This window comes from Nuphar pumila, chromosome 4, assembly GCF_984573655.1.
Source record: "Nuphar pumila chromosome 4, dmNupPumi1.hap1.1, whole genome shotgun sequence".
NCBI classification, from domain to species: Eukaryota; Viridiplantae; Streptophyta; class Magnoliopsida; order Nymphaeales; family Nymphaeaceae; genus Nuphar; species Nuphar pumila.
The window spans coordinates 28,731,342-28,757,416 of record NC_143252.1 but is presented as its reverse complement, the minus strand read 5'-3'; the positions used below and the strand labels follow the sequence as shown (position 1 = coordinate 28,757,416).

At 35.0% G+C, this 26,075-nt stretch overlaps 1 protein-coding gene across 1 annotated transcript in view; it reads left to right on the top strand.

Annotated features, from left to right (window-relative positions):
* LOC149839762 (zinc finger C3H1 domain protein) overlaps positions 1 to 26,075 on the top strand; it is a 71,877-nt gene that overhangs the window by 14,600 nt on the left and 31,202 nt on the right. Inside the window, exons 3-10 of the mRNA XM_090002809.1 lie at positions 1,574 to 2,493; positions 2,589 to 2,765; positions 17,183 to 17,281; positions 17,407 to 18,130; positions 19,660 to 20,220; positions 20,315 to 20,634; positions 21,508 to 21,606; positions 21,719 to 21,844. Of these exons, the coding sequence (XP_089858935.1) occupies positions 1,574 to 2,493; positions 2,589 to 2,765; positions 17,183 to 17,281; positions 17,407 to 18,130; positions 19,660 to 20,220; positions 20,315 to 20,634; positions 21,508 to 21,606; positions 21,719 to 21,844 (3,026 nt within the window). The remainder of the gene's footprint in view (positions 1 to 1,573; positions 2,494 to 2,588; positions 2,766 to 17,182; positions 17,282 to 17,406; positions 18,131 to 19,659; positions 20,221 to 20,314; positions 20,635 to 21,507; positions 21,607 to 21,718; positions 21,845 to 26,075) is intronic.

The following is a 26,075-nucleotide window of genomic DNA, read 5'->3' as shown; positions in this document are numbered from 1 at the left end:
AGCCTGTCTCTTTGTGAGCCCCTTAGCTGACCCTCTACACTCAGTTCCTCAGCCTACTTGGTTGGGCTTTGCAGCAGCCAGACACCTCCTTTTGTGAGAGCGTACTCGTTTGAGTACCCTGGCAGGTTGTAGGCTTCCTCTCCTTTAGCAACAACACTCGGGAGGCCCTTGGAACGCCATTGCATAGGCTGGACTTCCCATGACATGTCCCTCGGTGCAAGTGTGCCAGGTCGATCCTTCTCGAGAGCTTGGCCGTGAGCTCATGCACTCCTTGTTGACTCCCAAGAAGCCCAATTTGGTGCAACCGATTGGCATTTTGTACGGGCATCATATGGAGGCTGCAACACTAGTACTAGCTAGAAAAAAACACACATATGACAACAATTCTAAATCACTCTAATCAAGACAATCAAATAATAAAACTAAGTTGGAATTGAAATGTAATGCAATTAATGACAAATTTTAAGAGAAAGTGAACACGTGAATACAAAATAAGTAATCAAGATCATATAATAGATAAAGTTAATGGCTCAGTGTTGACTGCATCCATATTGTGTCGTGTCAACATGGGATACACATGCTAAGGATCCATGTGGCATAGCCTTCAAGAGAATTCTGCAAAGCACTACCAACAAGCGTAGGTACAAACATTAGAGCACAGTTAAGAAAAGCCTCAAAGTGATTTCTAAGGCTGTACTTGAGCTTGAACTTCATACTCTTTGAAGACTTGCCAACCATGCTTGTTTCATAGTTCCCTTTCAATCTCTTCAAATTAACATTATGTTTTCATAACACTTTCCATTTCCCTTTATGTTCTGAGGGCATTCTATGATTTGTTATTGTTCACATTTTTTCTTTATGAATCAACCACTTCTCTTATCACTCGATACTCACATTTTGAGTTAACTTTATGATGGAAGATTTTAAAATCTGCTTGTGGAAGACAACTTTGGATGACATTGATGGTTATAAGGGCTTCTGTAGAGTATTGTACATTGTTTGAAGGAAATGTAACCTTACAAGCTAAGAGAACCCCTAGGGGAAACATGATCAATTATTTCGAAAGAATATATAATCAATCTTGAACTTCCACAAACTCCAACTGATCAAAGATGTGTCTGCATCATTTCGGTGTAAGTTTTGGGAGACACTTTTTCCCAGATGACTGCATGGCCCATCTTATCTTATCATTTGCATTTGCATCTGCATCTGTTGTGGATTACATCTCATCATCATGAAGTATATTGATACCTATGTCATTTAGTGCAGTTCTCTTTTCTTGTGCTGGTCTCTGAGCTTTCTACCAATCATGCAGCTCTATTTTTTGGCGAGTAAATGTGTCTATATTTCTTATTATTTTCACTGCTTCTACATTAGAAAAATTTCTTGTCTGTGTAGCCTGTATGTCATTGTCCTTCATTTCTTACAGCTTCCCAAGTTTTTGTTGCATTAAAGCAGCCCAAGGCAATCTTTTGTTTTAGTCCTGCAAAGTGTATGTCCTTAAGTTTTCATGTATGCTGTAACTCCAAACTAGAAAGTCAAGTTTTGGATTGATTCGTCCATGCATTCACAGGAAAATATGTTCCTATGAATGGTCCTTCATGCTCAATCGACATGCAGAAGAGGGCGTCTATCAGTAGATCTATGCCACAAAGTTATCAGTGGCGCTCTGAATCAAATCTGATTCCGTATAGATCAACCATTCATCAATCTCATGGCAGGTCTATGGCATCAAGAAATAATGATAATCTAGTGATAAGATTTTCTGACAATGACAGTGGAAGTGACTCTGATGAGCTCCAAGAGAATGATAAGATTGATTCGTTCCAACGAGATCGGAATAGACAAGCAGTGGTGTTGCAGCAGGTGAAAACATCTACATCACATCAAAAGAGAGTTCCTAATATGATGACTTCAACTATGGTGAGAGTTCATGGAGCCAATCCTAAAGGATTGAGAAATTCTACTGAGTGGGCACCTCAGTCCCAAGGGCATGGCATGCCTAATAAGGTTTCCGCAAGCCCAGAATATGTTTCTAGTGGTATGAAGTCAAATGATAATGAGTTAGAAAGCTTACGCCAGAGAATTGCTACAAAAGAAAGTGAACTAAGGCAACGTAATTTTGGTTCAAAAATGAAGGAAAAAATACCAACTAATGGGGATTCTGGTGTAGTTAAGGTTGATATCCATGAAAACATGAATGGTGGATCACTATTGCTTGATTGTAAAGGGTCAATTCTTAATGCAGAAGAGAACAAGCATGCAGAATGTCATCAGTCTCACAGCGTAATTCAATCTGAGGGTCAAATGTCCTTGTTGATATCTGCTGTAAAACCTATATTGAGATATAAAAGGCATGATCAGGATAATATTGCTTTGAAAGATTCAGGGCTGGCTGCATGCACAGATTGTGGTAAGATAGCTTATAAGAACAAGAAAATTCCTATTTCAAATACCGCAATTGACGCAAGGCAAGGAGGCAATGACGGACAGGTTCCATTTCATTTCGAGACATATTGCTTAAGTTAAAGATGAAACTATAGTAGAAAATTTATTCTTTGATATGTATATCTTTTCTTTTCAAACAGGAGATGCATAAAATCATCAATACTTTCTCTTCTGAGGTCATTGCTCATGCTGCTAAGAAACCTAGACTATTGGATTGTGGCCTTCAGATAAATAGAAATTCCTGTTCATCTATGATGAAATCAACTGATGCAGTTGGAATGACATCCATGATAGAAAATTCTAACTTTAATAATCCAGTGAGTTGCTCTTTCATGAAAAACATGTCACCTTCTCTTTTAATTTTAAGTTCTATATAATCTTGAGTTTGGTAAGTTTTTTGTGTAGTACTTTGATGCTATTCTGATTCTTTGGGAGTTCATGTGCCCTTTCTGGTATCTACTCTTTTTCCTTCGATCATTTTTTTAAGGAAAAATATAAAGAAGAAGATTCAATTATGAATTGATAGATGTTCTTTCCATGGACATCTGGTATCTTAAACACATCACACCTATCATGATTTTTTCATAAAATTATATTAAAAATAACCCTATTGAGTTTCTTTTTCCAGAATTGCTCTTTTCTAAAAATGCCCAAAATTATGAGAAAAGTGATTCTGGGGTGTCTAGCTGGAGCCCCAAAATCCATTTTTTGATCAAGCATATGTAAATGTAACATGTTTTGCAAGTTTTTACCTATTTGATAAGTTATCTTCCAGCTTACTTGCATGTGAGTTACCGTGAGTTTGGGGGGTTAAGCTTGGCATAAGGGATTTAATATTTGGTGCTTTCCAATATTACCCAAACTGCATTTCTTGAATATGTGAACCTGCTTTTCTATGCTCTCTTGATAAGTTGCCAGTATTGATGTTGATGGCTGTCATGCAGGTAATGCTAGGATTGCCTTGATTCTTAGGCGTACCACAAACTCATATATAATTTTATTAGGAAATATGTTTGTAAAACTTGTAATTCTATAAAAGCAGCTATTGCACATTGACTAATGGCTTGTAGATAAGTAAAATGTGAGATAAACTGAGCAACTAAGTAAAAGTTATTAATAAAATAAGTTATTGATAGGATAGCGACACCAAATAAAAAATCTAAGTAGGTTTCAAGTATATCAAAGCTACACCTTTAAGATCAATTTGATGGATCCAGATTATAAATGTGTTATTGCAACAGAAGCTACTATTGTAAATTGGAAATTGTGTTTTCTTGGGTTAGCACTTAATCTTATGGAGCAGCAAGCATCAGCAGACAACTGCTAGGTCTAACACTGAAACAAAGTACTGGGCCATGGCTGCCACAATTGCAGAGATATTATGGATTTGTCATTTGCTCACTACGTTAGGACAGCCTATTATTGACTATTTTTATATTATGAATTTATGATAATAAGAGTTCTGTAGCCATATTGGTTAATGCAGTTCATCACAACAAAGCTAAGCACATTGAATTGAACAAACACTTTTCTTTTTGCTAGTGAAACTTAAAGACTTTAGAACTCAAGAACTTGTGATCAAATTTAATTCTGGTGAAGCCAAAGTGCCAATCATTTTATCAAGACCATATCAGTGCATCAATGTTCGTTTTTAAAGGACAAGCTGTCCATGGTGACCCTGAGGGGGGCTGTTAGACGATATGATAAAGATAGTTTTTGTAATATTTTTTTTTGTATACATGCTGTATTGTAATATATTAGTTAAAAGAGGTCGGGGTAGGCCTAGGAAGACATGGATGGAGGTGATAGGAAAGGATATGAATGCTTTGAACCTCACCGAGGACATGGCATTGGATAGAAATGATTGGAGGAGAAGGATTCATGTGGAAGACCCAAAATGATTTTCTTTTTTGGTTCATATCGCCGACCCCAATTGTTTTGGGATGAAGGCGTAGTTGTTGTTGTATACATGCTGTATTGTCATAACTGCAGTATTATGATATTTTATCTGAATAAGGGTATTTTCAAAAACTAGCCAGAACCCTATTATATAATATGTATTAATACCACACACAACAGGAGACCTGGTTGATGTCTTCTATTGCTTTTCACGGCTGATGCCCCTCTTCTATTCTCCTTTCCTCCTCACTTCTTTCCAAAAAAATCACACTTAGAGCTGAGCCATTTCATCCAGGTAGAAAAGGAGTGGTCTTGCTAGGTGCTTTGGTAGATCAGCTTCTGTAGCACATCATTTCTTAGTATACTGACACATCAACTTCAAATCTTAAACAAGCCAAGAGATGTTCTTAGTAAAAGAAGAATCCACTTCTTCGTGATTGACCTTTGATAGCAATGAACTTGATGAGCAAGATGAATTTTCTTCAACACATACCTTTTGAAATAAAAAATATATAAATAACTATGTCACAAAAACAGCAAAACTAAAACCCCCTCTACCAATCTGTTTTAGTACCTTGTATTGATATATTTTAACTCTAACCAGATAGCTTCCACATTCGTCAGGTTTGGTTTAGGCCAGAAGTCAGAACTAGATTCTCTAATGGTCAGGTTATGCACTTATGTTTAGAGACAAGAGTAGTCCAGCTTGTCTTTTAATAAAATTCATAAAAGTGACCATGCATTTCAAAAAATGCCATTCTTTTAAGGATATTTTAGTCATTTTAATAAGTTGAAGCCGTCTAATGTTAAATACAACTAGTTTAATGTTAGATTAAACTATATATATATATATATATATATATATATATATATATAGAGAGAGAGAGAGAGAGAGAGAGAGAGAGAGAGAGAGAGAGAGAGGTGCTTAATGTTACGTGCTTAATGGGTTTTTCAGTTTTTTTTTAAATTCTGACCGTACAGATGTGATCTATGTATTTGGTTTTATAGGGATCGGCTCTTGAAGTGTTCGATTCCGACACATGGGTGGGTTTTTATAAGGTTCAAAAAATCAACGGTCCAAAATCTTTGTAAATTTTTGAGGCTCCAAATATAAATTTTTTCATCAAAAACACATGATCCGAGTGTGGATTCCTTTAAATCGACCATGCCCAACACATTTATGGGGTCAGAACTGTCGACAAAAACACTGAAAGAGCAGAAAAACCCATTAAGCACATATCATTAAGCACCTACACTCTACTCTCTCTCTCTATGTATATATACATATAGGGTAAATATTTGGTACTAATGCAGGTAGGGAATTATTGAGTAGAAATAACCTTTATTTCATATTTTTTTTGTAGATCAGACCTTATAGATGTGATCTACCATATTTGTTTACTAAAAAATGGGTTTTGAATCATGTGATTATGACATGTAAGCAAGATTTTTAATGGCTTCAAAAATCAACGGCCCACAATGTACCAAAATTTTGCAACTCAAGAAATCATATTTTTACATTGAAAAAACATGATCCAAGGGCCAATTCTTAGTAAACAAACCTCTTGAACGCATCTGTGTGCTAAGATTGAGCCGATACACCTTGCATCTATGATTTCTAGCTCAATAGTTCCTTACCTTCATTAACACCTAATATAATCCCGAGTATATATATAGTCTAGAATATGAGAACTACCAATGTGAACTGGGCATTTCCAACACTTTTTTTTTTACAAATCCAACCATGTAGATGCATTTGGCATGGTGAATTTGCTAGGAATCAACTGTTGGATCGTGTATTTTTTGATGAAATAATGCATTTTTTAAATGATTCAATATTTATGAATATTATGAGAACTACCGTGTGAACTGAGCATTTCCAACACTTTTTTTGCAAATCCAACCTTGTAGATGCATTGGGCATGGTGAATTTGCTAGGAATAAACTGTTGGGTCGTGTATTTTCAATGAAAAAAATACATTTTTTATGCTTCAATATTTATGAAGATTATGAGCATTGATTTTAAAGCCTTAAAAAATCTTGTTTGTGCATCGTAACCGAATGATCCAAGAGCTGGTCCTTGTAAAACTAAGCATGTAGATAACATCCGTACATTTAGATTTAAGAGAAAAGAACAAAAAGTCTATGAAAATCGTGGTTCAAACGGTAGTTCTCATATATATATATTATATGACATTAAGCTAGTTGTGTTAATATTAGTTACATTCAACTGATTGAAATGACTAAAATACCCATAAAAGCAATGTCATTTTTGAAAATTCATAATCGTTTTTTTGGGCAATGTGAGTTTTAATTTGCAAGGAAGCAAAAAATCAAACACCTTTTCCAAAAAGTAAAATAATATACTTTACAAATTTGAATTTGAAAATGAAAGTTACCTTTTAACCTAAAAAGTGATCATATACTTTCAAGAATACCATTGCTTTTGAGGGTATTTTGTTTATTCCAATCCATTGGATGCAGCTAATGTTAAGTACAACTAGTTTAATATTAGATAAACCCTATATATGTATATGGGTTAATTACGAAAAACATAGCTGGATTTTTTATAATTCAAATCGTAGCTAATTTTCTCCTCACATCGAAATATATACGCACTGTAATTATTATTGCTTTAACTATTTTTAATAATATGTTGATTTAAAATTTTAGCCAATTTACTCATTAAATCTCTATGAGCCAATATGAGAATTTCGTTGGGGCGTTCTCTACTGAGCGACGTGCTGTACTCTATAGGCTCGGAGGCAGTGATAAATGGGCAAGGGTTGCTAGGTCGTCGCCCGGAAGCGACGCGTCACACCGACGCCCGGGTGTGGTGTCAAATAGGCAAGGGTTCCCTCACTTTGTTGGACGGGTGGGGGTAAAGAAGTTAGTCCAAGACCATAAAATTAGGTTAGCCACTTGGAACATAGGGTCTTTAACTGGTAAGTTGGTAGAGTTAGTAGATGTTATGCGTAGGAGAAAGATTGATATTTTATGCCTACAAGAGACCAAATGGGTAGGTGAGAAAGCAAAAGTGATAGAACCTTGGGGATATAAGATTTGATATACAGGAATAAATAAGAATAGGAATAGAGTAGGGATTGTTATGAGTCGTGAGTTTATAGATAATGTAGTTGAGGTCCGTAGGAAGGGTGATAGGATTTTACTTATTAAATTAGTATTAGGTATGGATATTATTAATATTATTAGTGTTTATGCACCTCAAGTAGGTTTAGATGATTCCATTAAGCGTCAATTTTTGGAAGATTTAGATGGAGTAGTACAAGGGATATCTTATGGAGAAAGGCTTTTCATCGGCGGTGACCTTAATGGGCATGTAGGCATTAGTAGGGATGGATTTGAGAGTATCCATGGAGGCTATGGTATACGAGAAAAAAACGAAAGTGGAGAAAGGATTTTAGATTTTTGTTTGTCCTATGATATGATCTTAGCAAACACTTGGTTTAGGAAGAGGGAGTCTTACCTAGTAACATTTAAAAGTGGGGTTAATACGAGTCAGATAGATTTTTTCCTACTTAGAAAGAGAGATAGGAGTTGCTGCATCGATTGTAAGGTTATACCGGGAGAAAGTGTAGCTACACAACATAGAGTCTTAATTTTAGATCTTAGAATTAGACAATGCCGCAAAGGGGATAGACATAGGATAGATCCTAGAATTAAGTGGTGGGCACTGAAAGGAGCTAAACAAGAAATGTTTGTAGAGCAGGTAGTTAAGGAAGCTGATTGGTGTCTCGAGGATGATTCAGAATCAATGTGGAATAAGATAGCGGGTGGCATGAGAAAGGTGGCTAAGGAGGTATTGGGTGAGTCTAAAGGCGGTGCACCGCTAGGTAATGATACATCATGGTGGAACGAGGATGTCAAATTAGCTATTAAGGTTAAAAGAGAGTGCTATAGAAATCTAAATAAGAGTCGTGATAATGAGAATTTGGAGAAGTATATGATAGCAAAGAAGGAAGCTAAAAAAGTAGTTCGGAACACGAGGGATAAGGTATATAAAGAGGTTTATGACAAGTTGGATACCAAAGAGGGCGATAAGGATATTTATAGGCTTGCAAAGATGAGAGATAAGAAATCGAGGGATCTGGGTATGGTTAGATGTATCATAGATGAAACGCAAAGGGTTTTAGTCAAAGATGAGGAGATTATGGAGAGATGGAAAGATTATTTTGATAAGCTATTTAATGAAAGTCATGCTCAAGATCTTTGAAACTTCTCCATTCCTTTTCATGAGATGAATCGTGACTTCATGCGCAAGATTTAAAAGAAAGAAATTGTAGAGGCTTTGAAGAAAATGAAGAAGGGCAGTTGGCCCAGATGGTATACCTATCGAGGCTTGGAAGTGCTTGGGAGAGAAAGGTTTAAAATGGTTGACAAATCTTTTTAACAAGATTTGGCGGACAAATAAGATGCCTAATGAGTGAAGGAAGAGTACTTTGGTGCCTCTATATAAGAATAAGGGTGATATACAAGATTGCACAAACTATCGTGGTATAAAACTCATGAGTCATACTATGAAACTTTGGGAGAGGGTGATTGAGTCTAGGTTGAGGAAGATTGTCATGATATCGGAGAACCAATTCGGTTTTATGCCTGGAAGATCAACTATGGAAGCTATACATCTTCTTAGACAACTTATTGAGAGAAATAGAGAGAGGAACAAAGATTTGCATATGTTTTTTATTGATTTGGAGAAGGCATACGATAGAGTACCTAGGGACGTTCTCTGGTGGACAATAATGAAGAAAGGTGTTTCTCTCAAGTACATTAGTATAATTAAAGATATGTATGAAGGAGTAGTAACCAATGTCCGCACTTGTGGAGGGGTGACAACCAATTTTCCTATAACGGTTGGGTTACATCAAGGATTTGCTTTAAACCCTTTCCTATTTGCTATAGTGATGGATGAGCTTATGAGATCAATTCAAGAAAATATGCCATGGTGTATGTTGTTTGCTGATGATATTGTTTTGATTGATGAGTCTAGAGCTGAGGTTAATGCTAAGTTAGAATTATGGAGACTGACATTGGAAGCAAGAGGTTTTAAGTTGAGTAAGAGCAAGACAGAATATTGTTAAAATATGTGTACTCGTACACATATATGTTGAAATATAATCCTTAAATGTACATATATATATTTATATATATATATATATATATATATAAAGATACGTATACATATATATATATATGTATACGTATCTCTATTTATATATATATATATATATAAATATATATTTTATCTTCCTAAAATACCTTCAAGGGTATTCTTGTAATTTGTCATTTTACGCATATTCCAATTGGAATATGCATTGTAATATTTCCTTTAATTTTCTGTTTTTTATTTTTTAATTTTCGTATTCGTACCATATTGGGGGCCTCCCAATAGAGACGTTGGGAGCCCCCAATGGTCACAAATGTGAGCGTTGGGGGCTCTCCAACATCTCCTTTGGGAGCCCCCAAGGTGGTCCCTTTTGTGCTTATAAATAGGGGTTTGCCCCTTTGTATTCTTAACTCCTTGGAGGAGCTTATGCTCCATTGTATAGGGTTTTTGCCCTCTTCTTCCTTTTTCTTCAATAATATTCAACTTATGACTTTAAGTCATATTTACCCCTTTTATGGGTTTATGTATTAGCACATGATGTGCTTGTGTTGTTCCCTTGAGTGGGTATATTCGCACTTCATGTGCATGTGTATGGGTTCATTATCGAACCTAAAGTATTCAAAGCCACTTTCTAACATGGTATCGGAGCAAGGTTACGATGGGGTTGTTCTTTGATGCAACGGAAAGCGTGTTGATCAAAAAATGGTGAAGTATTCATTGTCCTTCTCTTTTTCTTAAGTTTTCGGTATGTATCTATTTTCTTAACATATTATGCATTATGAAACTAATTTTTGCATATGTAGTGTTTATAATAGTTGAATCACTTCTTTTCACATTTCGCATGTTAAAATTTTTTAAAATATCTCCTTTTAAATTTAGTAAACTTGTTTGCTATTCAAATATATAATTCTTGTTTATATGTTTATCGATTACTCATCACATATAAATAGTAATTTATGTTTTTTTTTTAAAATTATTTTCAATTATGTGGGATTTATGATGTTTACATAAGTATTTCATGATTGACCTATGAACTAACTTTTAAAAATTATATATGATTTCTTGATTAATGATCTTTGTTTAAAAACTCTTTTCTCTCATATAAAGTCTAATTTGTTTTGAGTTCCTCTCTTGTTTATGGATTTTAGTGCATGTTTCAATGTTTTTGGTTTATTCAAAGGATTTTTGAAAAATTGTTTGTGATAAATAGGTTGTTTGAACCATTAGATCTTTTAAAAGAATTTCCCACGCTATATAGAATGCATAGTGTATCTATTGCATCCTTTGGTATAAAAGATTTCATTTATTTTTTATTTTTCTTCTAATGATGTAACTTTATAAACATATTTGTTTGTATTTTTCACATAAGGTTTCAAAAACCTCTTGATTGTATCTCTAAGGATGCCTACATTGGCCATAATATGGTCTTCTTTGTCTTAAATTGCATTTATCAAGCATATAATTGCATAATTAAAGCTTGAGAGTCTCAAGCATTTGCATCTTTTATGAAATACATGCATTATTGCATGTTTGATATTATTACGCTTTTTGCGTATTTTGTTCAAGTGTTGTGAGAGTGTCTTTGTACACTTTTATAAAGTATTCATGCTTGTATGCGTATTGTCTATTCATAGACATTTTTCACATGGTACTATCTTTTCAATAAAGAGATGTTTTTATTGCCTTATTTAGGGCTTGTGTTTGTTTTTTTTAATGAACTTGTAAGATTGCTTCTTTTATCATTCCGCAATATCTTGGTACATGTTGTCCTAAATTTACATATTTAAGATTATTGCCATTTTACATCTTGGTATACGTATAATTGCAAATTATAAAGGCTTGATTTGTTTCTTGGATTATTCCAATTCCTTTGTCACACATGACATAGCTTAAATATTTCATGTTGTGTTTATTAACGTTTTTTTTTATAATGATCATGATTGAACATAATTTCGTATATATGCAACATTATTGTTATATGACATATTGTTGTGATTAATTATGTTGGACCTTTGAATCGGCCCTCTTTGTAAAATCACATATTTGGAAAATGTTTTCCCTAAGAGTTCATTGCCTTTTTATGGCATTTTATCTTCTATCCATCACATGTTATATGATGCATCAATCCTTTTTTTATGGCCTTATTATTGTATTAGAGATGATTGTTGAGGTGAGTTATGGGCACCTTGTGTTATGTCATTTTAGATTGTCCACTTGCCATATTATAGATGGTGATTGAGGTGAGTTATGGGCACCTTGGGACTCTAGAATGATTTGGTATATGATCTCTAATTATGAGTGTGTCACTCGTTTGTTTTTTGCCATTGATTTTATGGATGCTCTTATTTATATATAAATGTGATGGATATATGATGTTTGAAACCTTAAATGTTTTAAGGTATATTAAAATCAAGGTTTTTGGGATTATTACCCAACCTTTTATTGTTTATGAATCTTATGAGTGCATTTGCAGATTTGTGTTTTGTGCTTTTTGTGCACAAGTATTCTTGGTGTGTGTATATTCACACATTTATTCCAAAACATTGTTGTTATGGGTATTCTTTTTGAAGAATATTGTTCTATTGATTTAAGGTTTTATTTATATATTTGTCATTACAAGTTTTATTGCCTCAAAAGTCTTCTCCTTTTATAACTCTTATCTAAGTGTTATCATATGTAGACAAGAATTTTATTACACCTTTGTGTGTTGGTAGCCCTTTGTTGGCTTTGTTTCTCTTGGTCTAGTAGCTAAACACATTTGTCTTGAGTATTATCATATATAGACAAGACACGTTGATTCACACCATGGTGTGTGATCTTTTGTCCATGTTGTCATTTGTGTCCTTGTTCTAGTCGCTGAGATGTATGCTCATGGTTGGCTTCTTTCACTCAATTCAAGTGTCATTTTATGTAGACAAAAGATGTATTGTGTTTTTAGCCCATGGTTGGCTTGATACTCTTGTTCTAGTAGCTGAATATACTTGGTCTTGAGTGTATTTTTACGTAGACAAGAGATGCTTTTGGTCCATGTTGGCGTGTATTCTCTTGTTCTTATCGTTGATACACTCATTTTAAGTATTATTACATGTAGACAAGATGTTCTTTTGCACACCTTTGTGTGTGTTATTTGACCTTTAATGACATTATATTTATATTCTTGATCTAGTAGCTTATACACTTGATTTATGGGTTTTGGAGGACTAATGAAGTAATTGCTTGTAGTGGATGAACTACTATTGAAAATTGCAAAAATTTTATTCATAACTTGTGTTTTTAAGTAAATTATATCCATGATATGTTTTTAAATCAAATTGATATTGTAGCATTTAATCTATATATTAAGTGCTTACAGTTTTTCGGCGACTTTTTGATATGCAAAATGAGTCTTTTGTCTCAAATGATATTCATTTTTAAATCTAGGGTGAATGTTTTAATATACTTAGTCAAATCATGCTTCTTATTTATGACATTTGTTTGACATAGATCTTCTCCCTAAAGATGTGAAAAACTATATTATGCGTGTTAAATATACCTTTATAAAGCCCCTCTTATTGAAGATCATATTCGTCATGCCTTTGGACATTTGTATCCGTGTTCTTTTAAAAACTTTTTGAACTCTTGTGTTCATTTTGACTAAAGTATGTTTGAAGTATTTTCATTAATGATTTCTTTAAGTGTTAATTCATTTTATGATAGTAATGCATATGCTCATTATGGCCTTTTAGGCCCTCATTCAATAAAGCATATGTAGCTTATGTCTCTTTGTAGGCTTATTGTAGTGTCCCTTAGTGGACCATTTTGTTATTCCCCATTATGGGGTTGTGTTTGTCCAATATTGGACCTTATGAATGCATTGTGCATTCTTGCAATTCGTTTCCGCTCACTCTTTAACATGATATTTGTTTTTTGATCTTTGGTTTTCTAAATTTTCTTTTCATACTAAAGTAATTATCCTATTATGCATAAATTTTGCACCTTGTTAGGAATGTTCCATTTGAGTAAAGTGCAAAGATATTTTTTACTTGTTCTTTGTTGTTATTCCACCGGATCTTGGAGATAGGACAAAGAGAAGTACCCCTGGATGGTTCGGGAAATGTGTTCATCATTAGAAGACAATTGAAGGAAGGCATTTTCAAGTTTCAATTGCATCCTTGCCGAAGCCTCTTGGAGTCTTCCCCTTTTTTCAATCTTTTCGTTTCCCCGCAAAGATTGAGGGGGGGTGTTAAATATGTGTACTCGTACACATATATGTTGAAATATAATCCTTAAATGTATATATATATATAAAGATACGTATATATATATATGTATACGTATCTCTATTTATATATATAAATATATATATTTTATCTTCCTAAAATACCCTCAAGGGTATTCTTGTAATTTATCATTTTACGCATATTCTAATTGGAATATGCATTGTAATATTTTCTTTAATTTTTTGTTTTTTGTTTTTTAATTTTCGTATTTGTACCATATTGGGGGCCTCCCAATAGAGACGTTGGGAGCCCCCAACGGTCACATTTTGTGACCGTTGGGGGCTCTCCAACGTCTCCTTTGGGAGCCCCCAAGGTGGTCCCTTTTGTGCTTATAAATAGGGGCTTGCCCCTTTGTATTCTTAACTCCTTGGAGGAGCTTATGCTCCATTGTATAGGGTTTTTACCCTCTTCTTCCTTTTTCTTCAATAATATTCAACTTATGACTTTAAGTCATATTTACCCCTTTTATGGGTTTATGTATTAGCACATGATGTGCTTGTGTTGTTCCCTTGAGTGTGTATATTCGCACTTCATGTGCATGTGTATGGGTTCATTATCGAACCTAAAGTATTCAAAGCCACTTTTTAACAAATATATGGAATGTCGGTTTAGTAAGCAACGAAGTAGTGATGGGAGTGTAGTGAAGCTTGGTGAGCAAGAAATACCGGTGCATGATTGTTTCAAATATTTGAGATCTATCATTCAAAAGTATGGAGAAATTGATGGAGATGTAAATCATAGGATAAAGGTTGGGTGGATGAAATGGAAAAGTGCAACTGCAGTGTTGTGCGATCGTAGAATGTCATTGCGGTTGAAGGAAAAGTTTTATAGGACGACTATTAGGCCCACTTTACTATATGATACAGAATGTTGGGCTGCCAAGAGACATCATATTCAAAAAATGAGTGTAGCTGAGATGCGTATGTTGAGATGGATGTGTGGAAATACAATAAAAGATAAGATTCAGAACGAGGAGATACGAAAGAAGGTAGGCGTTGCACCCATTGAAAATAAGATGAGAGAGAATCGTTTACGGTGGTTTCGACATATTCGGCGAAGGCCTAATGATGCTCCAGTTAGAAGGATGGAGAAATGAGAAAATATATTAGTTAAAAGAGATCGGGGTAGGCCTAGGAAGACATGGATGGAGGTGATAGGAAAGGATATGAATGCTTTGAACCTCACTGAGGACATGACATTGGATAGAAATGATTGGAGGAGAAGGATTCACGTGGAAGACCCAGAATGATTTTCTTTTTTGGTTCATATCGCCGACCCCAATTGTTTTGGGATGAAGGCGTAGTTGTTGTTGTTGTTTACTCATTAAATCTCTCTCTATACCTTCGGACAGCAGAACAGTTCCAAGTAGCCTTGGGCAGAAAATTGTCCAAGGCTCCTCATCACTGTTCTTCTTCAAGATGAACACCTGTAACCTACACAACACTTTAACGAGATGTTCTTCTTCAAGATGAACAAACAGCTGTAACCTACACAACACTTTAACTTATTAAAGTGTTTGTGACCATCCATGTTTCAGTGATTGATGCCACTCATCTAAACGGCAGCCCTACCTTACCACCATGCTTATATAAATGTATTTCTTTCTCCATAACCTTCTCTATCTCTCTCACACACATATACGTGCACACATGGTCATGGAGAAAGAAATACATTTTCATAAGCATGGCGGTAAGGTTGGGTTGAGAAAGAGAGATGGGGGTGGGGGGTGGGCGATGTGGTGTGGGGGTACGGTGGTTAAGAGAGATATTTAATGAGTAAATTGGGTACACTTTTACATAACAGATTTTTAATTATAATTAAATAAATAGTAATTATTGAAAATATTTATTTGAATAAGTGTGGCTAAAACTATCATTCTGAATTATAGCATTTATTAGGAATGGAATTGAATTATAAAAGAACCTTGGTGTTTCTGTAAATAACCCTATATATATACAAACGGGAAAATTTTGGCTACCCTTGAGTGTACCGTATAGAAACCACTCATTCCTTCATATTTTCTGGTTTGCTTATTAAAAAATGTTTTAGATTGTCAGATCCTGTTGTGTAAGCAGATTTTCTAAGGGCTAAGAAATTCAATGGTGTACAATGCCTCAAATTTTCAATATTAAGAAAATCATATTTTTACATTGAAACCACACAATACAAAGTGCATTTCACAGTAAATGGACCATGCCGAATGCATTCATGGGAACAGATTGGCCAAGTAAGACTCGCACCTATAAGATTCAGCTAGAGAGTACCATACTATAGATTGTAGCCAATATTTTCCGTATGTAAACTATCTTTTTCTTAAAAAAAGTTAAATACATATGTATAATATGGTAACCCTGTATCCGCACTTTTAGAAATTAGTCTCATACCCTATGTAGTTGCACTTGTACCTAGGTGACATAGAATTGATCCTTATATGTGCTTTCTGAAACCCATGAACATGCAATGTGATAATGGGCATCCCTTTGGCTTGCAGAATGTCTTTTAAAACTTAAGACTATATATAAGAGAATAAATTATCTAGATAAGCTGATAGTGGAAGTATCTTAGTGCAACTTATAGTGAACTGCCTAGGAGTGTCTGTAACCTATCATCTTCCACATGCCAGTTATTGGTAAGATAAATAAAAAATTGTATCCATGATAAAGAATTAAGTGCTATAAGCTCGAAGTCTCTGTCTAAGCTGGTGTAATGGTGCTGCTTGATCATGTCAGTGTCAACAAGATAATCAGGTTTTTCTATGTAGCATAGGTACTTCTACAAGGGTGTTGTTGTACTCGTGTCAAGTTGTGTCAGCACTGGTACTTCATGGGTATGGATTAGGTCAATTTTGGATCTCACCCAATCCAGAGCTGATCCATTACCTATTATGGCAAATCATTTCATTTATTCATCATGGTTGTTTTCATTCATTTTTGTTATGTTCAATTCGTTTTTTCTTAAAAAAATAGGCATATATATAATTCTTACCCATGTACCCATTCTTTTGGAAATACCCTATGTACCCGCACCTTTACCTATGTGTTGTAGGTTTTTGGTCAAAATGTTATTACCATATAACAGGAGAAAGTCAATTTCTTTATTGGAATTATGAACATAGTGAGCAAGCTATGTAACACGGACTCTTCTAACTGGGCAAGCTATGTAACACGAACATAATGGGCAAGATAACATGTTCATGGTTTCACATTTGTAAATCAGCCCCACCTTCTAGAATTGGTGAATCTTGTTGGATGGAACATTCATTTTATGTTCCCACAATGTACTATAGGCATGGCATTATGAACAACAAGCTTCTCTAAATATTGGAAATTCATCTACTAAGATTTCTCACATTCCACTGCCCTATTAGTTGTTCGTGTGCTTCATGTTATTTCTTCTATTCTTGTGAACTGAATTTACCAGCAGAAAACTAATGAGATGTCGTGAGCAGAATGGAGTCATATCTGGTGGCGAAATTTCTCAAGATACATCTCAGAATATCTTAACTCGACATGCAGGTCATGCTAAGAATGAGTTCACAGCTTGTGATGTAAGGCCATCTCCTTCTATGCGAGTCCATTCTTTTTGATATCCTTTTCTGTCTGTTGGCTTTATATGTTCATTATGCTGCATGAAAGGCATGTCTTCACGATTCAAACCTCTTAAACTCTTAAGGTTCAACATGGGGATTCAGGACAAGTATGTATGGACTTCCAGTCTTTGATGGAGATTGAGGAGTTGCAAGATAAAGAATTGGAAGAAGCGCAAGAACTCAGACACAGATGTGAGATGGAAGAAAGACTTGCTTTGAGAGCATATCGTAAAGCACAGAGGGCATTGATGGACGCAAATGAAAGATGTGCTTATCTTTATGAGAGAAGAGAATTATTATCAGCTCAGCTTCAAGCTTCTTTAATGGAGGGCCATTCCTTGTGGTCTTCTGGGTGGCATAAGCAGAAAATCATGAAGATGGACAAACATTTTCAGTTGATGGATGAAGATGAACAAACATTTCTAGTTCATGGTCAAGCTGCTCCATATGGATTGAGCTGTGAGGAAGAGGGCAGGGTTGAAGTAAGGCTGTCAAATGTGGATGGAGAATCAAGACAAAGATCTAATCTAGAGGGCCCTTTTGCAGATGGAGAATCAACACAAAGATCTAATCTGGGGGGCTCTTTTCCAGACCCGGTTCAGAATTATGCTCATCTTGAAGCCTCTTTGAGGTCTAAATTGTTCTCTAGGCTACAGATGGGGCATTTATTTGCAAATAGCGGCCTTTGTTCTGATTCTGAGAATTTTGATGGTGGAAATGATGAGAATGTTCAGAATAAGCTAGAGATTTCATTCTCCAACCAGTCCTTACCAGATACAGGGCAAAAAGAAAGTGCATGTATTAGAGGTTTGTGATTATGCTGCTGCTTTTTTCTTCGATGCAATTTAAGATGATAATATATGAAATATTATTGGTATAAAGAGTTTCTAATCAATGGAATATTTATTTCTGCATATTGCTTTTATGCTTATAATAGTGAGACATGACAGTGCAATCAACTATAGTATTTTGATGCATTTGAGTCATGACTTATTTCTGGTGGGCAATACAGATATTCCAATTAAACTTTTTTTTGTCTAGATGCTATTTCTAATAAGTTCTCTAAATGGCCAAACCCATCTGGACTGATAAAGTCTCAGATACTTGCTTTTTACAATGTATAACCTAAGGCTGAATTGAGAAAACTGAGTGGACCAAGTAATATTTTTATATAATAGATTCAAATGATGGGTATATCATAAAAAGGTCTCTAAGCTCATAATTTTTTTGGTAGGGCAAGGTTCTCGTGAGCTTACAGCTAGTGGATTGGTTTTGACTTCTGATCTTGAAATTAATAAAGATCGCATTTAAATGCGAGTATTTTTTGTTTGTGTTCTTGTGTTTGGTGGGGTGTATGGGTTGGCATGTGAGCGTATAGTAGCCTTTTCGATACTGAGAAGGGAAACATGTTTTGAACCCATTAGATCCCAGTCAGTCATGATTTGATAAGAGTCACTGATATATCTGACTTTTAGTTACTCCACTTTTTTAATTTCAATTGCTTTTTTTTCCTTTGTAAACTTTTGTCCAAGTTGAATTGACATTTCATTATTCTCCCATCTAACATGATGGCATTTGTTATGATTGGTTTCTCAGAAATCGAAAAACTAGAATTGTACCAGCTGGCAATTAAAGGATTGTTGCCTAGTTCTTCCCAAGTCATTTTTTAACTCGTTGATTCTGATGCGTCTGTTATTTTTCCTTATGTAGTAATGGAAAGCAATGTTTAAAAACTTGTTGAGTCAACTCGGTGACTCGGCCATTCACCATGTCAAACAGTGGATGACCCAGGAATTAACAAATCTTGGCCGAGTCATGGGTTGAATCAGCTAAGTCAACCGAGTTTTGGCATGACTTGGCTGAGTAATAGAATGCCTCAGCCGAAACATGCTTATATAATGCATCTTTTATATTTATAAGCATATTATATATTTTATATAAATGCTGTATTTTCATATATTAATAATATAATATATACACTTTATATACATAATATGTATATTATAATACATATTATAGGTAAAAATTAGAAAATACAATATATAAAAACATATTATATACATATATTTACATATTTTATTAGAAAATATAAAGTTATCATGACTCATCACTTGGCCGAGTCACTGAGTTGACGTCATGAGTCACGAGTCAACCCATGCTGAGTTGAGTACTGAGTCACTGGGTTATAAAACATTGATTGAAAGGATGCCAAAATACATTGTCTAGAATCTTCTTGATTGTAAATGCTAGTTGAAGATGTCTGTGCCCATGTAGCTGCTAATTGATATCTTTGCGTGTTGATGTAGTTTCTTAATTTATTAGTTTCTGTGTTTCAGATACTGATCAGCACTCGAAAGGGCTTTTGGGAGATGCTATTGAGCATCACCCCCAAATTGGAATTCACTGTGATGACAATGCAATCCTTCAGGATTTTGACCCTTCAACTATTAGATGTAATGATGATCCTGAAGAGTGCTGCTCTTCACTTGGTGAATATGGGAGATCCCCTCTTTCCTCTGCTAGCTTTGTGCCTTCTGCTGCGTTGAATGTTGTCTTCAGGCATAAGAATCTTTTTCTGTCCAAGTCTACTAATGGGTTGTATGATAGTGAAACTCAGCAAGAATCTGCCACTGGTGTTATGCATGGAAAGGGCCTCAACATTAAATTTTCTGAGAGACTGCTAGATGTTTTCGATATAGACATGACACATAATGGTATCAGAGGTGAAAAAACGGGAAAACTTGATATTGAAGGTATTCAAGGCTGCAATCTTGACATTGATCCTTTCTGGCCATTTTGTATGTTCGACTTACGAGGGAAGTGTAATAATGGACAATGCCCCTATCAGCATGCGAGAGACTATGCACAAAAAAATCAAGTGTTTCCTGGTGTTCCTGGTAAGACTGGTATAGATACTGCTGATGCCATTCCTGGAGATCCAGAAAACAAATTTCTGTTTTGCCTAATACTATATAATGATTTCTAATGCAGACAGAAAGGTTAATCATATATCAACTCAGAGGCGAACCTCAGCTTCCCAAGGATTTCATTCTAATATCGTGTCAATTCCAACATATTTAGTTGGTTCTGAACTCATAAAAGTTGATAAATGTTCATCCAGACATGTGTTGGCTCAGAAGATCTGGCAGTACTGGCATTCATCTTTCTGCAGCTCTTTCACCATCCCTTTTTCTGTTCACAGAGTTTTACCACCAGACTTACTATCCTTGCATCACAGAGGTGACTTCGATGATGATGGCGGCAGAAACAGGCTATCCCTGTATATTAATCATGATCAAGATTACATAATGGTTTGTTAGAAATGATGACCTTTTATTTCATGACTCTTTTCAGGCAGCCATGTATTTATGCATCCCATGCATGCTTACACATTGACACACTTCCCTGTACATAACCTATGTGATTAACTGTTTGTTGATAAGAATTTAATAGAGTTTCTGTTTTTTGAATCTCTGTTGAATTTGGTGAAAAGTTATCTTTTATCAACAAGACTAACTAAATAACTGTGTTAGTTGACACAGATTTTCATAGCTACATCATGATTTAGCTTCAAATATCACATAGGCTTGTTAAGGGTGGAAAAGAATCGTGACAGCATTCCTTAAAGTAATGGAATCAGGATGCAAGGAGATATATTAGTTTTTTTTTTAAATCAATATATGGTCTTTAATGCTGTTCTCACTTTATTGTTAAATGTTTTTGCCTTGATGTACAAAGCTAGTGTCTTCTAGGAATATATCCATTAGCAGTTTCCCACTTTCCTTTCTAATCCCTGGCATCACATTGTCCTGTTCTTCTGGTGTCACTAAATTTGTTCACCGTAGTTCATGAACTTTGTAATGTTGCTCTTTTCTTTAATGTTTTCAAAATGTGCTTGAGGATTGATCTCCATGGTTGGTCCTGGAGCATGAGGCTGATGGCTGTAGGTTTGATAATCCAAACTGTGTAATTTTTTATTTTCTGTTACTTCTAGGACAATTTTTATGATATTGGTTTGACTTCTGGTCAACAGACAAACTGTACACATCTATAATTTCCAATGTTTTTATTTTTTTGCCTTTTCAAAAACGTACATTTTATTTAAAAATTCTGAACTATGTTTCATACCTTATTTTTTCATCTTCACATGAGCATAGCTAGATGACTTATTCTGTTTTATCTAGAAACAAGTTCTTGATGGTTTGGCTGATCCTGAAAAAACCTTGGACGTTGCCCTTGATCTGTTTGGCAGGAAGGACAATACATTGGAGGGAAGGAAAAAGGTTACCATGTCCAACTTTTTCATTGTTTATCGATTTCTTATGTGCCCAAACAGCTGCAAAATTGGTGTTCCTGAGTTTGTTTTTTCTGTGTTTGTGATGGATCCTTTTGCAGGCTTTATCAATTTTATCCCGAGCTCTTGAAGCTAATCGAAAATCAGTTGCCTTGTGGGTTGTTTATTTGCATATTTTCTACAAGTCAGAGAAGACTATTGGAAATGATGACATGTTTCTTCATGCGGTATGTTTTATTCACTTTTTGTTAAGTTGTATTTCTGAATAATTTGAGATCAGATTTTGTTCCTCCTTGAAAGAGCGGATAACATTTCTCCTCAAGCTTTATTGCTCTCTTTTATGGCTTTTTTGGGAACAAAAGCTGGTGTTCTTGGGATGCAATACAGTACAAAAGGGTAAGGTAATGCATAACTTGATAGACTGCCTATCTTAGTTGTCAAAGGCACTAGGCGGAGCCTAGGCGATGAGCCCCTAAAAAGACTAGGTAATAAACAAACTGCTAGGCAGACTAGTCGGTACCCCAATTAAAAAACTTAAAAAATACACAATGAAAAATACACAATATGTAAACAAACTGCTAAAATTAATAACAAACATATATACAACATAAAATCAATCACTATAAAGCAATTATATTAAATAACATGATTAAAACAATAAAGAATAAATGAATAATTGAACAAACAAACCATACAATTAACAATATGAATGAATAATATACAAAAAATAAAATCATGTATACAAAAAAATTAACAATAGACATAAAATAAGCAATAGACAAATAAGAAGAAATGAACAGGAAAAATAGACAAACCATGCAACTGATAACCTGCTATTGAACAATATACTGAAAATAAATTCATGCATATAAAAAAATTAACAATAGACATAAAATAAGCAATAGACAAATAAGAAGAAATGAACAAGAAAAATAAACAAACCACAAAACATATCATATATGAATTACACACACACACACACATATATATATATTAAATAAACAAACCATACAACTAACAATGTGAATGAACAATATACTGAAAATAAAATAATGCATATAAAAAAATTAACAATAGACATAAAATAAGCAATAAACAAATAAGAAGAAATGAACAGGAAAAATAAACAAACCACAAAACATATGATATATGAATTACACACACACACACACACGCACACACACACATATATATATATAAAACTCAGAAATATAACTCACAAACATAACTCAAAAACAATCAACCAGAAATATATCTCAGAAACAGTCAACCGAAAATATAACTTAAAAATAGTCAAACAAATTATATATATATATATATATATATATATATATATATATATATATTATAATAAAAGCTAGCAGAGTGTAACGACAATTGAAAATGCGGGGGGGGGGGGGGGGAGAAGAAGAAGAACACCCAGAGTGTAACGACCCCAACTCATACCCCTTGAAAATGCAGATTTTTTTTAAACTCTTGCGGAAATCTTCCCAAAAACACGGAGCCTTTACAGTTCCACTCCCAATTGGATAAAACAACCAACCACAATAGAGCTTACAGTTATCATCCATGCCAAACCAAATCTTCATTGAATAATAAGTGATAAGTCTCGAGACAATTGCATAAATGAAGAATTCAGAGGGCAGTAACCACTAAATCTAAATAAATAAATAAAGAAGACTGAGTTACGATGTCCCTTTGTGAACTGTCTAGCAAAAACGTGACACCCGTAGCTTTCTCAGAAGCTAGTCGCTTTACTGGTCTCCTGCGGCTGCGAAAAACAATAAATAGAGGGTGTCAGAAATCCGAAAAATTTTGCTTACGAATCTATCTAATGAAATAAATGAGCATAAAAAATATAAATAAGATTTCATGCAATAATCTAGAGGAATACAATTATGATAATTACATAATTCAATTAAGCATTCATGCAACATGGAGTATTTATTAAGCATGAAGTAACATTAATCAATAACAGGGATCACAATCTAAGTAAGACATTTAACATGCTTTAAGGAACAAATTATACATTCACCAACATTCAACAGATAACAAATTAAGTAAATATGCATGTTCTAATGCATAAAAGGAATATACATGATTTATGTGCAATGCATGGACACTTTATTATCTTTTCTTAAAGTTTTCTTTTCCATATGCATGCCTTATTAAATGCATACAATTTAAGTTTCTCTTTTTAATTTTCGTTGCCCGCGGATACACCAAAAGGGTATAATTTTTCGAGGTCAAGTAGGGTTCTCAGGGTAACTTAGCACACAAGTTGTATTTTATTACTGGGTTCCAAACTTATCCCTCGACCAAATAACCTTCGGAACATTAGACCTCCACATCTAATGTCAGGACACTAAGGACCTCTACATCCAATAATGTCACTTTCTTGGTATACTAAAACAACAATTGTATCGAACACACCACCCCCAGGTAAAGTGACACTCTCTCTAAAACCGTGGTCAGGAAAAAGAACCTCAATATCGGGTTCAGGGTTAATTAGTAAAGTACACAAAGTTTTTTGTATCCTCGTGGTCTCTCAAAACCGAATCTCTAAGATTTCCATTCCTTCGATGGGAGATCCCAGAACGTATATTACACTGTTATTATTAATTATCTTTTTATTAAAAGCCAATTATTGAGTTTTGCAATTCAGCATGCAAGAACAAGTACCCTTGCGAGAACCATCTCGGGACTCTCTCTCATGAAAACACGTAGAACAATGCAATAAAAGTAAATGTGATTTTTGCGATGCATTTGAGATGCTTAAAGAAAGAGCAAGCCAAAGCTCGGGGCCTATCAAGCCCATGATGATTCATTACGATCATCGATGCACCATAAGCAAAAACTATAACAACATGCCATATATGAAATAAATCACATATCTTCTGGATGCACGTTCATATAGGAAAATTTCAACCATGCTCATGAACCAAGAATAATTAAAGCATGATTATATTTAGTTCACATGATAGTAACACTTGCAAGTTTTCATGTACAGCATATACTTAATTCAATGGCATGCTTTCATTCATTGTGCATAAATATGTTAATTACATATTTTTATCGTATGCTTCCATTTGATTCACATTCATGTCAATTACATGACTTCATTCAATGCATTGATGGTTCCCACCCAGCTGACCCACAGTCGGCTGAGGTTACCAGCAAGCCCAGCTGACTCAGATCAGCTGGGTTGGGTCAGACCAACCCTACCAGACCTGTCCCAGTCCTGCCCAAGGGCCAGACTGGGCCAGGCAGGCCCCTGCCCAGTCGGGTTGGCTGAGTCGGCTGGGTCTGACAGCCCATGCACAGCCCCAAATTCGGGCCTGTGTATGCTGTCAGGGCTGAACGACCACAATAAAAATTTTATTTGATACCCCCCCCCCCCCCCCCCTTTTTTTTTGTAACCGTGACCCAACCGACCCAGTCGGCTGGGTCTGGCCTGTAGCCAAACCACCCAGCCGACCCCTTCGACTGGGCCAGTCACGCAGCCCAGCCGACTGGGTCGGCCGGCAATGACTGCTCAAAAGGGCTCCGCCGACTGTGGGTCAGCTGAGGCCTTATAATAGCAATATACTTATTACTTATATATATATCCCTTCTTTTATTTTCTTTTGGAGGACATCAACATAATACCAAAACATGGACTTAAATGAAAACTTGTACATGCTGGGAACATACTTAAGTAGGCATACACAATAGCTTCATGCTCAACAATGCATCCGAAACGTCAAAGCCCAAATTAGTATTAGTCGACCCATCATCAAAAACCTGATTTCTTAGCAAACTGTTTGTATTATCCAAGAAATTCAGTTTTATCAAGAAAACACGTGTATAAATTTTTTTCATGTAAAAGAATGCGAGAATAACCGGAAATCAGCTATGGGGAAACGATCCATGGGTCATCCGCCATGCACCTTTGAGGAATCCATTGTAAAGACGTTTCTCCCATGGATTTCCTCCAAGATATTACATAAAATCGAACCGGTATTCGATTTGTCACCTATATTCAAAAGAGGAGACCCGTACCTTTGATAAAAATTAAAAAATAGAGAAGAATGATGGTGGAACAAGGGCTGTTGGAGAAGAGGAACCCTCTTCCTCTCTTTCTCTCTCCTCTTTTCCCTCTTTCTCTTTTTCTTTATTACTTTCTTATTTTTTTTGTTTGTTTAAGTAATGGGTGGCAGAGGGGGTGACACCCCCCCTTTTTCTCTAGCTCTCTCTCTCTCTCTCTAAGAGTTCCCAAAAAGTGGAAACTCTCTCCCTCTTTTGTTTCCTAATTTTTTTGAAACTCTACCAAATGTTGACTTTTCCACAATTGGTAGTTTTTCTAACTTTTAAAAACTTTTAAACTCTCTTTAAGTATAAGGACTATTTTAAGGAGTCCTACTCAGCCCTAAAATAAAAATTCAAAATTAGTATTAATTATTAATGAAAATTATCTAA